Source organism: Melanerpes formicivorus, unplaced genomic scaffold, assembly GCF_026170545.1.
Source record: "Melanerpes formicivorus ecotype bairdi unplaced genomic scaffold, bMelFor1.0.p_v2 SCAF_13, whole genome shotgun sequence".
NCBI lineage: Eukaryota > Metazoa > Chordata > Aves > Piciformes > Picidae > Melanerpes > Melanerpes formicivorus.
Window position 1 is genome coordinate 16,039,853 of NW_027142365.1, and position 14,530 is coordinate 16,054,382.

At 44.7% G+C, this 14,530-nt stretch overlaps 1 protein-coding gene across 16 annotated transcripts in view; it reads right to left on the reverse strand.

Annotated features, from left to right (window-relative positions):
* KIAA1217 (KIAA1217 ortholog) overlaps window positions 1-14,530 on the reverse strand; it is a 484,815-nt gene that overhangs the window by 94,441 nt on the left and 375,844 nt on the right. For all 16 annotated transcript variants that reach the window (XR_010988310.1, XM_068146315.1, XM_068146326.1 and 13 more), the window contains one exon: window positions 5,284-5,482. Coding sequence is in view for 15 of the 16 variants with exons in the window: in XM_068146315.1 (XP_068002416.1) it covers window positions 5,284-5,482 (199 nt within the window). In the remaining variant the exon portion in view is untranslated. The remainder of the gene's footprint in view (window positions 1-5,283; window positions 5,483-14,530) is intronic.

Here is a 14,530-nt window from a genome sequence, read left to right on the forward strand (position 1 = left end):
CATAAGTTTCAGGTAACACACACAGAGTCAGCTCTGCAGCCTCTCTATAAGAGCAACTCAAATGCCATAACTTGGACCCAGACAAACAAACAAAAGCCTACTTTGATTCTTTTTCCCATGGGAAGTATCATTCTTTTGCTCCAGCTCCACACCCATAAAAATTAGATAGGGTAAAGTTTCTTTCAAGCTCTTGCCATGGAGTGAAAACACTTTGAAGACAATAGAGCTGCAGCACTTGCACGGCACTCCAAAGGGCTTAGTTAATATTTACATGTTTTATTGTCTGCTCAGCCTACAGGAGCTGTTTTTGCTTCTCCACGAAGCAAGACTATCAAAAGGAAAACAGCCTTTCTAGCTGCACTTATCCTGCAGGCAATTCTAATTATCAGCCTGCTCACAGCTAGGCAAATAAATAAATACATGCACAGAAGGTAGAAATTCAGTAGGTAGCAGTTAAATCCTCCCTCTAAACTTTATCTATAATAAAGGGGGTGGGAGGGGAAGGAATGACAAAAGCAATTAAACAAGCAAAAAGTTTTGAGGAAAGGCATCACAGAAATGGCTTAGATGGCAAGCCCTAGGAGAATATTTTTGTTCCACTAGGACCCAACGCTTGGTCATGGATTAGTTTTATTTTTCCAACTACTGCATTTAGGAAAGAGGTAGGTGACAGGAGTTTTCTGCTTAGTTTCAAAACCTACCTTCCAACAATCTTGGGACTTAGACATTTTCCCTGAGTTCTGCTGACTCCTTGCTGATGTTGAATCAGCAGCAACGCCTCCAACCTACTCTTGCTTACATCCTCTCAAAGCTGTGATTCCTTTCGTTTCCCAGTAGCAATCTCTAGAGAATTGACTTACACATGTGAGCGAATTCCTTTCCTCCAGGTGCAGCTACAAGCCTAGTGAACTGATCTTAATCGCTGGGATTATCATTTAAAACTGAAGGAAAGGATTCTTGGGCAGGTCCAATTTCTTTCTTACCATGTCATACTGCAAGCAGTGATCGCTCTGAATGGGCGGCTAGTCAGAACTTGTGCTGCTGTTGGAGATGTCAAGCAGTTATTAAAGAAACCCTGCAGCTTGAGAGACAGATCAGTGCCTTCTGTTTAAGAACTGCAGGGCTGATGAGAAGTTCAGTATTTATGAGTGTTTACTTGTAGAGTGCATAGGAAAATTGCTACCTTGCGGCAAGTTCAAGTTCTTCAATTATTTATGGTAACCCAAACTGTTTTCCATCTTGCAGACATAACCCTTTTGCTTTGAGATGTGCACCATGTGCACACTGGGAGGCTCAGTTACCATTTTTTGTGTGCCTCAGACAAGGAGATACGTCCTTTCTGATATAGAGCAAGCTCCCTCAATCCTCAGTTCAAGCAGCAGCATATTACTCGTGTTAATAAATGTTATCTGCTGTCCTCCGTGCCTGATGATTAGGAGCTGGTGCCTCAGCTAACACGAGATTGCTTTAAAAGCTTTCTCCATGAATATTTCTGGTAGAAACATGACACTTGAAAGTAAAACGTTGCTGTGAGGCAAAGCACCAAAATACTAAGCATTTGATCTCCGAAGTGAATTCTGTTCCACCTCATGCTGCCGTTCTAAGATAAACACGGCTGATAACAGCTATATATTACTCTGCTTGTATTATTACTATTCCTTGCATTACTGTAGCTCCCAGATGCCCTTGGCACGTTCAAAGGCCTCATTGATCTCTGTGTGTGCTGTATAAACACCCCAGGAATACAACCTCTTCACCAGCTTGCAAGGTGAACAGAAGACACAAAAGCCAACAGGATAGCTGCAGGAAGATAAGGGAACAAAAAGAAACAAGGAGACTATAGTTTCCTCTGCCAGGAGAGCAATAAACAGATCCTGGGACCAGGAACATGCTTTCAGCAGGCAGTGCAAAGGAGACAGTGGGAAGGAGACCGAGGCAGTGGCTTTTCAGATGTCTGTGGAGGACACCTTCCATGCACTTTAGAGGGCTGTCTGAGAGGGAGCACAAAAGCACTTGTTTGAAAATTGAAGACGCGTCGCTGGCATTGTTCACCAAGTGGAGGCAGATGGCACTTGGTACTGAACAAGAAATGAAAAGTAGCCGTGAAGTGGGCTTGAAGGAACCCTCATAATGAAGACAAATAGTTTGTATTTAATGAGATGGAAAAGACACAGCCAGAGGACAAATGAAAAAAATTGCATGTGAAACAGTCCTCTTGTCAAACTGGAAGAATGATCTTTGTTGCTTCATTTGAATGGGTAAGAGAGAACAAGATCACCTGAATCAAGTGCTGAGGAAAGACCATTACAACAGTTGCTATCAAAATTAGCTGAGCCTTTTTTCCACTATATGCTGGGAAAGGAAAGTCTGCATCATAGGAAAATTAGGCAGAAACAATCTGAAAGCACAGAATCACAGAATGTTAGAGGTTAGGAAGGATCTCCAGAGATCATCCACTCCAACACCCCTGCTAAAACAGGGTAGTCTGCACAGGAATGCATCCAGGTGGGGTTTGAAGGTCTCCAGAGAAGGAGACTCCACAACCACTCTGCCTGTTCCAGTGCTCTGTCACCCTCACTGTAAAGAAGTTTCTTCTGATGTTGAGGTCAAACCTTCTGTGTTCAAGCTTGTATCCATTGTTCCTTGTCTTCTTACTACCACCACCAAAGAGCCTGGTCCCCTTCACTTGACACCCACCCCTCAGATATTTATAGACATTGATCAGATCCCCTCTCAGTCTTCTCTTCTCAAGACTGAACAGCCCCAGGGCTCTCAATCTCTCTCCACGGGGGAGGTGCTCAAGACCCCTAATCATCCTCACGGCTCTCCATTGGACTCTCTCCAGCAGGTCCCTGTCTCTCTTGGACTGGGGAGCCCAAACCTGGACACAGTATCCCAGGTGTGGTCTCATCAGGGCAGAGTAGAGGGGGAGAACCTCCCTAGACCTGCTGGACACACTTTTCTTGATGCATCCCAGGATAGCACTGGATGCTAGAACCCTGAACCACTTTAAGAGAAGGATCAAGTTATAGGCTTAAGTAGAAAGGTAGTGCTTTGTCCCTAGTGATTTAAAAAAAGAATAGAGAAAGTAAAGAGAAAGGAGTGTCATGGCCTAAGGAAGGAGGACATCAACTTAGGTTGAAACTAAGGGTCCATGAGACTATATTTAAAGAGAAGACCAAGATTTTAGTTTGGGCAGAAGAGGCAGAATTCATGTCATCCAACTACACCCATTCATAGGGGAGACTTCAAGAACTAGGGTTTATGGCATGTATAATTTATCAGACAATTTCAGAGGATTAGCCACAACCAGCTCAGAATGTGGAAGCAAAATTTCCATTCCTTCAGCTGAATAGAGTAATAAGTTAATAAAAAGCTAAAGAAAGGAGGGGGCGCAGAGGAACATGAGACAGCCTCCAAGAGTTGGCTGAAACACTGTCTTTAAGACAAGGAAGAAAGAAAACTAAAGGAAGACATGGCAAGGAAAGGAGGGGAAAATGATAATTCATCTGTTCTCTGAGGGAAGACACTGGCAAGACCTTGTGAAGTGTAAGAAGTTGTATTGGAAATTATTCAAAGGTGGGGAAAATGCAGCTGGTAGAGCGTGCTTTGGACTCCATTAAGCTGGGATTGCTGAGGTTTCCTTAGTGAGGAGGGTAGCAGAACTGAAGGAGGGAGGAAGTCAGCTGGGCCATGGGATTTTCTCTACAATACAGGCATAAGAGCAGAGGAAGCAGAGGTTGGGATTGAGCCAGGCCTGAGGTTGGCAGAGTGACGCCTGCAATGGGAGCAAGGGGGAAAAAAGGTGGAGTGGTATTAAGATAATCAACAACCACATTCTCAGAGGCAGGGAGGAGATGAAATCATACAGTGTTAATCTGAAACTGAAGGGAAGATGCAGGGATAAAGTGAGAGAGGATGAGCCGATGGGCTGGATGATGCTGGCAATAATGCACTTGGCAACAGAGACACAGCAACCCCTATCCTGATTTAATCAGTTGGTTCAGTCTTGTGAACAGACTGATGAAGAAGAAGCTTGAGTACATGATGATATAAAACCCAAAAAATAACAATCAGATAGGTCTTAACATCAGGCACTACAGTGGCCAAACAGGGGTGTGGGAGTCTGCAAAGGAAGATAAAAAACCAGAGACCAAAATCCAAGAGTCTGGCTAATGACAAGGCAGTGGATAGACAGCCTGAGGTGAGCAAGACAGAGGTGAGAAAATGGAGTATGGTGCTGTTCAAAGATTAAGAAGAGGAATGGGGCACTTGGAAGTGGCAAGGTTAGAAAAACTCCAGCTTACTCTTTCAACTACAGCATTACATGGAGATGCATCTAAGCCACAGGACCTCCAGAAGGCAACAGTGGGCAGTATACTTTTCTGACTTCCACATGGCACTAGTGGCAGACTGGTGTAGAAAAAGCACCTTATGCTTTCTCCTTCATCTTCTTATGCTCCCCTGTCTGTTCTTTTTATCACATAACTTATGAAACAGATGGCACTGAGTTTCACTGTGGTTTTTTTGCACAGTTTTTGCAGGGTGTAACATCTGAGGTGTGCCTGAGCTTTGTTAATGAATGATTTGGGACTGTCTAGGGCCCTTGAGAACTTGTTGCTTCTGCTTAAAGAGCACAGACATCAGGACTGAAGCTGCACTTCCACAAAATAAAGGATGGAAAGGTGCACCCAGATGTTGGTCAGATCATTTATTGACCAAGCTCTGGATCATTGAAGGGAAGTGACTGCCTTAGTTGCTGCATCCTGACATGCAATAGGAAGGCGGTGGGGCTGCTGCAGCAGCAGTCACCAGTGCCAGGGATCTTTGGCAGCGTTAGATGGTGTGTAATTGGCACTGCTGTGAGGACATCAGTGATATTCATATTTGGAACTTCAGGCTCACAAGGATCAGCCTTTGCACTACCAGCAAAGAAAACACCAGGTTTTCTGGAAATGTCTGGTTTGAGGTCTGTCATTTAAATATTGGTCTCAGTTAAAAACTCAGTAAAATATTAAATATGTGAACCTGGGTGCATTCTATGGATATCTGAACAGGGCACACCATTTATCAATGGCTTGTGCAACAGACATTGCACCTATAGCTGAAGGCAGTGTCAGGCCAGCCCTCCCATATTAGTCAGACACCACTGAACATGCCTTTTGTGTCAGGCCACTATCTGTCAGATACTTATCAGCTCCACTCCTTTTCATTCTGTGAGTGCACTAAACCAAAACAAAAGCAATCCCCCACCCCAACAGCTGTAATTCCACCTTTACTTACCTCACATCACACAATTCATAGTAAATGTTTCTGCTCTCATCCTTGATGTAAATGGCCACACTGGGAGACTCCAGCATTTTCATGGTCAGCTGCTGGGGGAAGGCACTTACAAAAAGGGCACGAATTGTGTCTGTGCTTGTGATTTCGTTTGGCATCCTCAGCTGCTTTGTTTCATCTCCATACTGAAGATATAAAACACCTGCAAGCAAAACAGAATAGCAGGTTACATACTCTTAAGTGGAAAGTAATGATCTGGGTTTCAGAGTCAATGTGGAACACATACTGACAGAGAAAAATCAGCTCTGCTCCTTACTCATAAAGCACATACAACATTTTCCTTTTCATCACACTGCTGGAATAGAGAAAGCACAGAACAGTGATCTTCCCATGCTTTGATAACTGTGCTTGACACCTGGAGGTCATCTGTCCAACTCCCTCACTCAAGCAGGAACACCTACAGGCACTTACCCAGCACCATGTCCACACATTTGTTGAATACCTCCAAGGAAGGTGGCTCTGCAAGCTCTCTGGGAAACCTGTTTCACTGCCTGGTCACTGTCAGAGTGAAGAAGTGTTTCCTTATACTCAAAGGGAACCTTGTCTGTATCAGCTGAAGACCACTGCCTGTCACTGGGCATCACTGAAAAAAGCCTGGCTCTGTCTTTCTTGTATTCTCCTCCTATCAGTTACTTTTATACTTTGATGAGATCCCTCCCCTTGAGCCTTCTCTTTTCTAGGCTGAACAGTCCCAGTTCCCTCAGCCTTTCCTCAGAGTAGAGATGCTCCAAGCCAGTTAATCATCCTTGTGACCCCTTGTTGGACTCTCTCCAGCATGCCCCTGTCTCTCTTGTATCAAGGACCCCAGAACTGGACCAAACAGTTCAGTCGAGAAGAGGGGAAGGATCATCTTCCTTGACCTGCTGGCATCCCAGGATACCACTGGCCTTTGCCACGAGGGCAGATTGCTGGCTGACATGCAGCTTGCTGTCCACCAGGATCCCCAGATCCTTCTCTGCCAAACTGCCTTCCAGCTTGGTGACCTCAAAGAAATATTGCTGCGTCTGCTTTGCACACATTTGGCAGCCTGGAATCAGATGGAGGAGAAAAAAATGTAGCAAAGACAATAAAGATACCACTATGTTTTTATTTCTGCCAGCTGACTGAGAGGCACTGCCACAATGAAATGCTTTGTGAGTGGCTCTGAAGCTCTCTAGCCATTGCAAAGCATTTGGAAAAGGAAAACAGTATCAGATCTGCTCAAGAATCAGTGACCGCAGCTCATCTAGAAATACAATCAAAGCAGTTTTACACCAGTTGGTTGGGCTGCTGACACTGACAGTAGGAGGACAGCATTCAGGCTGAACTAACTGCTGAAGGCTTTATGACATTTTCAGGCAGCCTCTGGGGCCCGAGCAGATTCTGTGCTGCCATGCCTTCGCCCTTCCCGATAACCACCACAGGCAGGCTAGAACTACCCAGAGTATCTTACACAAGCTGAAGTCACTGCAGTAATTGCAGTGTAGATGTCGTTCTCCCGTGGCCAACACAAACAGAAGGGTTGGGAACACAAGGTCCTCAGTGCAGTTACCAGCAGTCATCAGCAAATCTCAGCAAATCTCAGAATCTGGTAACTCAGTAGGCTCTCATATAGTCATCACCAATGGCATCACAGTATCACAGTATCACCAAGGTTGGAAGAGACCTCAAAGATCATCAAGTCCAACCTGTCACCACAGACCTCATGACTAGACCATGGCACCAAGTGCCACATCCAATCCCCTCTTGAACACCTCCAGGGATGGTGACTCCACCACCTCCCTGGGCAGCACATTCCAAAGGCTAACAACTCTCTCTGGGAAGAACTTTCTCCTCACCTCCAGCCTAAACTTCCCCTGGCACAGCTTGAGACTGTGTCCTCTTGTTCTGGTGCTGGTTGCTAGAGAGAAGAGACCAACCCTTTCCTGGCTACGAGGTCTCTCCTGAGCCTCCTCTTCTGCATGGGCAGTTTATGGTGCTGAGATGCAAACACTGAGCAAAAAGCAATGGGAAAGGCTAAGGTTCCAGAACCCAAAGGCATTCAGTGAAAAGAAAAAGAGTTTTAATCTGAGCCCTCTTTCCCCTTACCCTTCAGCAGTGCTGTCCCAGTGTTTCACGACTGCTGGAAGGAGTGAACAAGTCCCTAGTCAGCTGCTGCTACAACCAGTGGGTAGATAATTGTGCTTGCACTCAGGGAAGGAAGATGTTAATTTTTTTTCCCCTTCTGAATACTAAACAAACTGCTCAACATTACCTAACCATTACTTAATATTAGGCTGCTTTTATAAAATGGAGCTGTTAACATCATTTCCCCACAATTATCAGGAGCTTCTACTTTTTCTTTCATTAAGATTGCAATCAGACACTTTATGACTCCTACTGCAGGCTTCCACTTTCCCCCTGGCTGGAAAAAAACTGTTTCAGACTGAAAAGTTACTACTTTTCTCTCACAGACTGAGGAGAGTTTGCCTAAGAGTTTTGGGGTTTAATGCCAGTCTTTAATGAGTTATTAAACTATTTTTCCTCTTTTTTTTTTTGTTTTAATTGGCTCCAGCATTTATTTCTTTACACTCTCCCAAGTAAAATTGGCTTTTGAGTGCTCATTCAAACAATTTATGCAGCTAAGCATTCTTTAGAATTCAGAAAGTAACTATATGAGTAAAGAAAAATAAAGGACACATGCTTTTAATGACTGCATTTCCTTCACTGTCCCAATATATGCAAAGGAATACTCATTTTTGGATGACAGCTGTCAGTTCTCAAGAAGAGCACAAAGAATTTGCTGCACTTTGGCATTTGGGACTTTCATGGAGGGGTGGGTGTCAAGTGGAGGGGGCCAAGCTCTTTTCAGTGCTGCACAATGATAAGACAAGGAACAATAGGTACAAGCATGAACAGAGAAGGTTTCAGCTCAGCATGAGGAGAAACTTTACAGTGAGGGTGATGGAACGCTGGAACAGAGAGGTTGTGGAGTCTCTTTCTCTGGACACATTCACACCCCACCTGGAGGTATCACAGTATCACAGTATTGCCAAGGTTGGAAGAGACCTCGAGGATCATCGAGTCCAACCTGTCACCACAGACCTCATGACTAGACCATGGCACCAAGTGCCACATCCAATCTCCTCTTGAACACCTCCAGGGATGGGGACTCCACCACCTCCCTGGGCAGCCCATTCCAATGACTAATGACTCTTGGTGAAGAACTTTCTCCTCACCTCCAGCCTAAACTTCCCCTGGTGCAGCTTGAGACTGTGAAAAAAGTCTGAAAAGGTGTTCAAAAAAGAACTGGACATGGCACTTGAAGCCATGGTTTGGTTAGACATGAGGTGTTAGGTAATAGGTTGGACTTGATGATCTCTGAGGTCTTTTCCAACCTTATTGATTCTATGATTTGATTCTATGACTACCCTGGGTGATCCTGCTTTGGCAGGGGGGTTGGACTCGGTGATCTCTGGAGGTCCCTTCCAACCCCTAGTGTTCTGTGATTTTGTGTCAATGATAAAAATGTGGGGGTTTTAGCTAAAAACACAGACTTTATGCATCAGCTTTTGAGTTGTGTGTGACCTTTCTGCCCAGTTTCAAAGATAGGGCAGAATGCAGAAAAAGCTGGGTTTGCATTTCAGGCCACTAAACCCATGCTGAATATTGAGCTACTGAAACTATTAACAGAAAAGAAATGGTTGAGTTAAATAAAAAATCTTCCATACCAGACTACATCATTTCAGATCAGCCCTGACTCTGCCTGTCTTCCAGCACTCTCACAAAACACTGATGCAAAATCAAATTCCAGTTGTCTTGGGGGCTTGGATTTTCAAAGCAAATATGCAATGCTATCCAAAAGAGACTGTGCCTTAAAATAGACATCTTTAACACACAGCTCAAAGAAATATTTTGGCCACAGTCGCACTGCTAGGGTGAAAAGACATTTTCAAAGGCATAATAAATTCCTTTTTTGCTTACTCTTCCTTAAATCACATGCCCTTATAAAAAATCTCCCTACTGCTTTCCCTCCTGAGCTGTCTGACCTGTATCATGAAGCAGCAAAGCTTTAGGGCATTTCCCATTTGACAAAATTCACTGCTCACTGCTCAAAATCCCATTTCAGCATGACAGAATAAAGAGATTCTAAACCCATTCTTTTAAGTTATTGACATTACTTCTTTTTCTCCCACACATTGCCCAGCTGAAACTCAGAACGCTGGCAATACCCACAGGCTCAGCTAGCTTCGTGGAAGCTGCTAGAGCTCTGAGGCTTCTTTTTACCTTCAGCTAAAAAATTAGCCCCATGGAGAATTAAAGCAAAAAGAAACAGAATCTAACTCAGGCACAGCTTTTGTCAGGGCACTGCACATATGCCAGCAAGGCTGTTGGAAAGAAAAGTTAAACACGACGAATGTTAATGTCTCCATGCACCCTGAAATCCCTCTTGCACTTGTGCTTCTGTTGCAATGGATTTACCTGAAACACAAAGATTGTGCCAAATGCTATGAAGCACAAACCAAACAGGGCTGCAAAATCCCCTGCTAGCCTGGGAAGCCAGGTGTGAATGTCAGAGAGGATGAGGGAACACCACCATGGAAACTGCTTGGGAAATGCAAGTCAGGCAGCACTGCGGCTACCACTTCTAGGTGCTCCTAGATGCTGCCAGCCATGAGCTTTCCTACAGTCAGCTGCAGCAAGCTGAGATCATAGTATCATAGTATCATAGCATCAATCAGGGTTGGAAGGGACCACAAGGATCATCTAGTTCCAACCCCCTGCCATGGGCAGGGACACCCCACACTAGATCAGGCTGGCCACAGCCTCATCCAGCCTGGGCTTAAACACCTCCAGGGACGGGGCCCCAACCACCTCCCCAGACAACCCATTCCAGGGCTAAGATAATTAGCCTATCAGGGCTGAGATAATTAGAATAGAATAGAATAGAATAGAATAGAATAGAATAGAATAGAATAGACCAGACCAGGTTGGAGGAGAGCTTTCCCCTTCATCATGCTGGTATAGCACAGTTTCAGAAATCCCTCTGGAATTTCTGATAGGTCTTCAGCCTGTGGGCAAAAGGCCACAGCATTAAAGGCAGGAAGGACACAGCAGAAAGCATTTCTGTGTAAGCCAGGCCTTAGAAACTTAAACCTCTTTACAAATTGCTTCACAGCACTCCTGTCAGCAGAGAGATATGTTTTATGGTAGGGGAAATTAAACACCCAAGGGGTGAAAGGACACGCTCAAAGAAAGGTTTACAAGCATAAAGCCCAGATCTGCTGCTGATCATGCAAACACACCACATGATCAGCCATTCCTTGCCTGCACACAGAGCCTTTTCAAAACCAAAAGACTTTCTGCTCCCCCTTTAACTAAGGGTCAGGGACAGAAGGACTCGCAAACTATTTCATCATTTCTCTCAGAGACGGCCTACATGAAAGGCAACTCAGTGTGACGGAAGATGTACCATTAACTTCATTTACATAGGCAGTGCCTCCTGTGCAAGATGAACTCACCAGTGCTGGGTTTACAGAATCAAACACAGAATGGTCTGGGTTGGAAGGGACCTGGAGATTGCCTAGTCCAACCCCCTTGCTGGAGCAGTTTCACCTAGAGCAGATCACACAGGAACATGTCCAGGTGGGTTTAGAAAATCTCCAGAGGAGACTCCACAACCTCTTTGGACAGCCAGGTTGAGGACTCCAGCACCCTCAAAGCAAAGAAGTGTCTCCTTAATTTTAAGTGAAACCTTCTGTGTTCCAGTTTGTGCCTGTTGCTCCTTGCTCTATCTCTAGGCACCACTGTTCTCTAACAGCCCTACATCCTCTTGGCATTTAGATATTGATGAGCACTGAGAAGATCTCCTCTCAGTCTTCTTCAGACTGAACAGCCCCAGGTCTCTCAGCCTTCCCTGTAGGTGAGATGCTCCAGTCCCCTCGTCGTCTTTGTGGCCTTCTGCTGGATTCTGCCCAGTAGTTCCTTGTCCTTCTTGACCTGGGGAGCCCAGAACCGGACACAATACTCCCTTGACCTGCTGGCCACCTGGGTTAGAGGGTGCCATCCTGCACTTAGTCCAGCTAGCAGAGCTTTAACACTGCCCATGCTGTGGCTGCAGTTCACACAGGCACACAAGATGCACAGCAAGGTGCTCAGCTCTGCTGCTGCTGCTGGGCTGCACAACCCACCTGGCAGCTGAGGGAGGACATGCCCATGTGGGGGAAGGGCGAAGCATGGCTGAACTCACGGGGTCTAGGCTGTCTGTAGAGGTGCTGCATAACCAAAATGGCTCAGCACTGTACTGGTAAGATCATAACTCCTTAGTCACAACTGGTAAAGGTTTACTCCTTGTGGCAGCGAGACACCACTCAGCTGACATCTCTCAGCACCTCCATCTAATCCAGGGTGCTGACCTAACCCTGACTAAGGATCATGTTATCATGGCTGTGTTACTAACAATGATCTCAGTGCTGGGCAGCTCAGATGCTTGGAAGAGATTTAATCACAAATTGCTTTTATTTACAGAACAGTAATTATCCTTACAAACTGGTTGTTGAAGAGATAAAAGCATGAAGCACACAACAGCAAATATAAAGTTAAATACTTGATAAGAGTAAAGTTAACAAACATGACTGAGTCATCTTCTGTGACCTTTCCAAATAGCAGTTTATTCTCTCACATAATGAATTTTAAATGGAAAAATACAGTTACTCACATAATCCTCTCATCACTTTCATAATGAAGAAAACTGAGGCATAAATAGCTCCTCAGTGTTAGGAAATAAAATATTGTCAAAGCTTGACTTGGAGTGGGTGAGCTTCTGCCTTGTGAAGCGAGAGGACACTCTCTGTGTGGGCAAGAGAGACTGCAAATGTCTGCTCTGAAAAAAATCTCACTGCCATTTGGCAGCACTACCTAAATCCATGGGCTCCTGTCTGAAGAAGAGCATTAGCTGATGATGATTCTTTACTTGGCTGAGAGATGCTTGGGTGCTGGAGCACTGAAACTTTCCCACAGAACCAGAAATCACAGGTGTGAGCAAGGTACTCCTCTCTCTTCTGACCCAGCTGCCCTGTAGATTTTGTGTCTATGAAAAGTTGACTGGAGTACAGTAATCCAAACCTTTCAAGCTGCACCAGGGGAGGTCTAGGCTGGATGTTAGGAAGTTCTTCATAGAAAGAGAGATTGGCCATGGGAATGTGCTGCCCAGGGAGGTGGTGGAGTCACCATCACTGGAGGTGTTTAGGAAGAGACTGGATGGGTGCTTGGTGCCATGGTTTAGTTGATTAGATGGTGTTGGATGATAGGTTGGACTCAATGATCTCAAAGGTCTCTTCCAACCTGGTTAATTCTATTCTATTCTATTCTATTCTATTCTATTCTATTCTATTCTATTCTATTCTATTCTATTCTATTCTATTCTATTCCACGGATGAATTGGTAGCTCTGGAATGTTTTTCAAATCAAAGGGGGAAAGCTAGCTGTAACTAAAATAGGGGAAATACCTACAGGAGGCCTTTAGACCTTGTTGGGTGAATAGTAACATCAAAAAAAAAGTACACTGGGAATAAGTGCAGGATAATAAGTAATGGAAAATTAGATAAGTTGGCAAAGAAAGCACTAGGACAAAGGGCAGTGGTTTAAACCACAGAAGGACAGATTTAGTTTGGACATTAGGAAGAAGTTCTTGATTATGAGGATGGTGGAATGTTGACAACAAAAGCAAGAGGCAGCCTTTCCCTGACATTATTTCCCTTGGAGAACAGGAACCAGAACTCAGGCCTAGCCCAGTAACTATGAACTAAAATCACTACGTAAACACATACACAGTGGTGGGAGCAGAGATGAAACCCAAGAGCTGTACTCACTCAGGGCCTTGCTGTCAGCACTGACAGCAAATTCTCCATATGCTGTGCTGAGGGGCAGGCAAGTACTGTGCTTCTCTGCTTGGCCAACACCTTGCACTGCAAAGAATTACAACTCATTTTTTTCCTTTGCATGCCCCTGTGCAAATGGAAGGGCCTGCTGCTTGGCTGACTTACTGCGTTAGAGGTAGACTTAGAAATCTCGTCTCATGTGAAAACTTGATCCAAGCTGTTTAAGCGATAGCTCCTGTGTCAGATATGACCCATGGGATAGCTCCATCTGGTCTCCTGCCTTTCCTCTGAAGGGTAGTTTGACCAGTGAAAGCTGTTCCTGTTGCCAAATCCCTCTTCCAGCAGACAGCAAATGCTGAAAGCCCAAATTGCTGCTGCTAAATCAGATTAAGAAGTGGCAGTAGAGTTGGATGAAGACATTGCACCTTCTGCCTGGACATGATTTGGAGTAAAGAGGAAAGCTACTAGCACCTTGCCATAGCATTATTCAGTTTACCAGTTTGGATTCTAATTACTCTACTCTTTACCTTCACTACTTTCATTCTGGTTTATATTCACGTTGCAAGGTCCTGCAATAGGAATATTTCCTCACTCTGTATATTGCCAAACAGAGTGAGGTCTCATTTTCAGCCAAGGCCCTTCAGTATTACTGCAGTGCAAACAAATAATAAAGATTACATTCAAAAAGGTTTCAGCAGTGACAGGTACAGACCTGCAGAACTAATGGTTTTATTTACCACACTGCACATTCACTTCAGTATCACTGCAATGAACCCATTGGACACATGCTGATGCAGCCTGTTGCAATGGAGACAAACTCAGCTCCAGCGTAAGCCAGCATCTACAGTACACCTCTTATCAGCTTTTTAGTGGCAGACAGAATGTGCTTCTCTTGAGACACTTTGTACCAAATAAGATCTTGCTGCTTGGAAGTCTGTTGGTTTTTTCTGGTACACCCAGGACCTTCTCATGAGGAGTGGATAAGGGAACTGGGGTTGTTTAGTCTGGAGAAAAGGAAGCTGAGGCAAGATCTTCTAACTCTCTACAATTGCCTGAGAGAAGGTTGGAGCAAGAAGGGGGTTGGTCTCTTCTCCCCAGTTACAAGCGATAGGATGAGAGGAAATGGCCTCAAGCAGCACCAGAGGAAGTTTAGTTTGGAGATTTAGAAGACACTTCTTCCTGAAAGGGTTCTCAACCTCTGAAACAGGCTCCCCAGGGAGGTGGTTGAATCCCCATCCCTGGAGGTGTTTAAAAGCAGCAGAGATGTGGTGCTGAGGAACATGGTTTAGAGTTAGAGAATGGTTGGACTCAATGATCTTAAAGGTCTTTTCCAACCAAAACAGTTCTCTCTT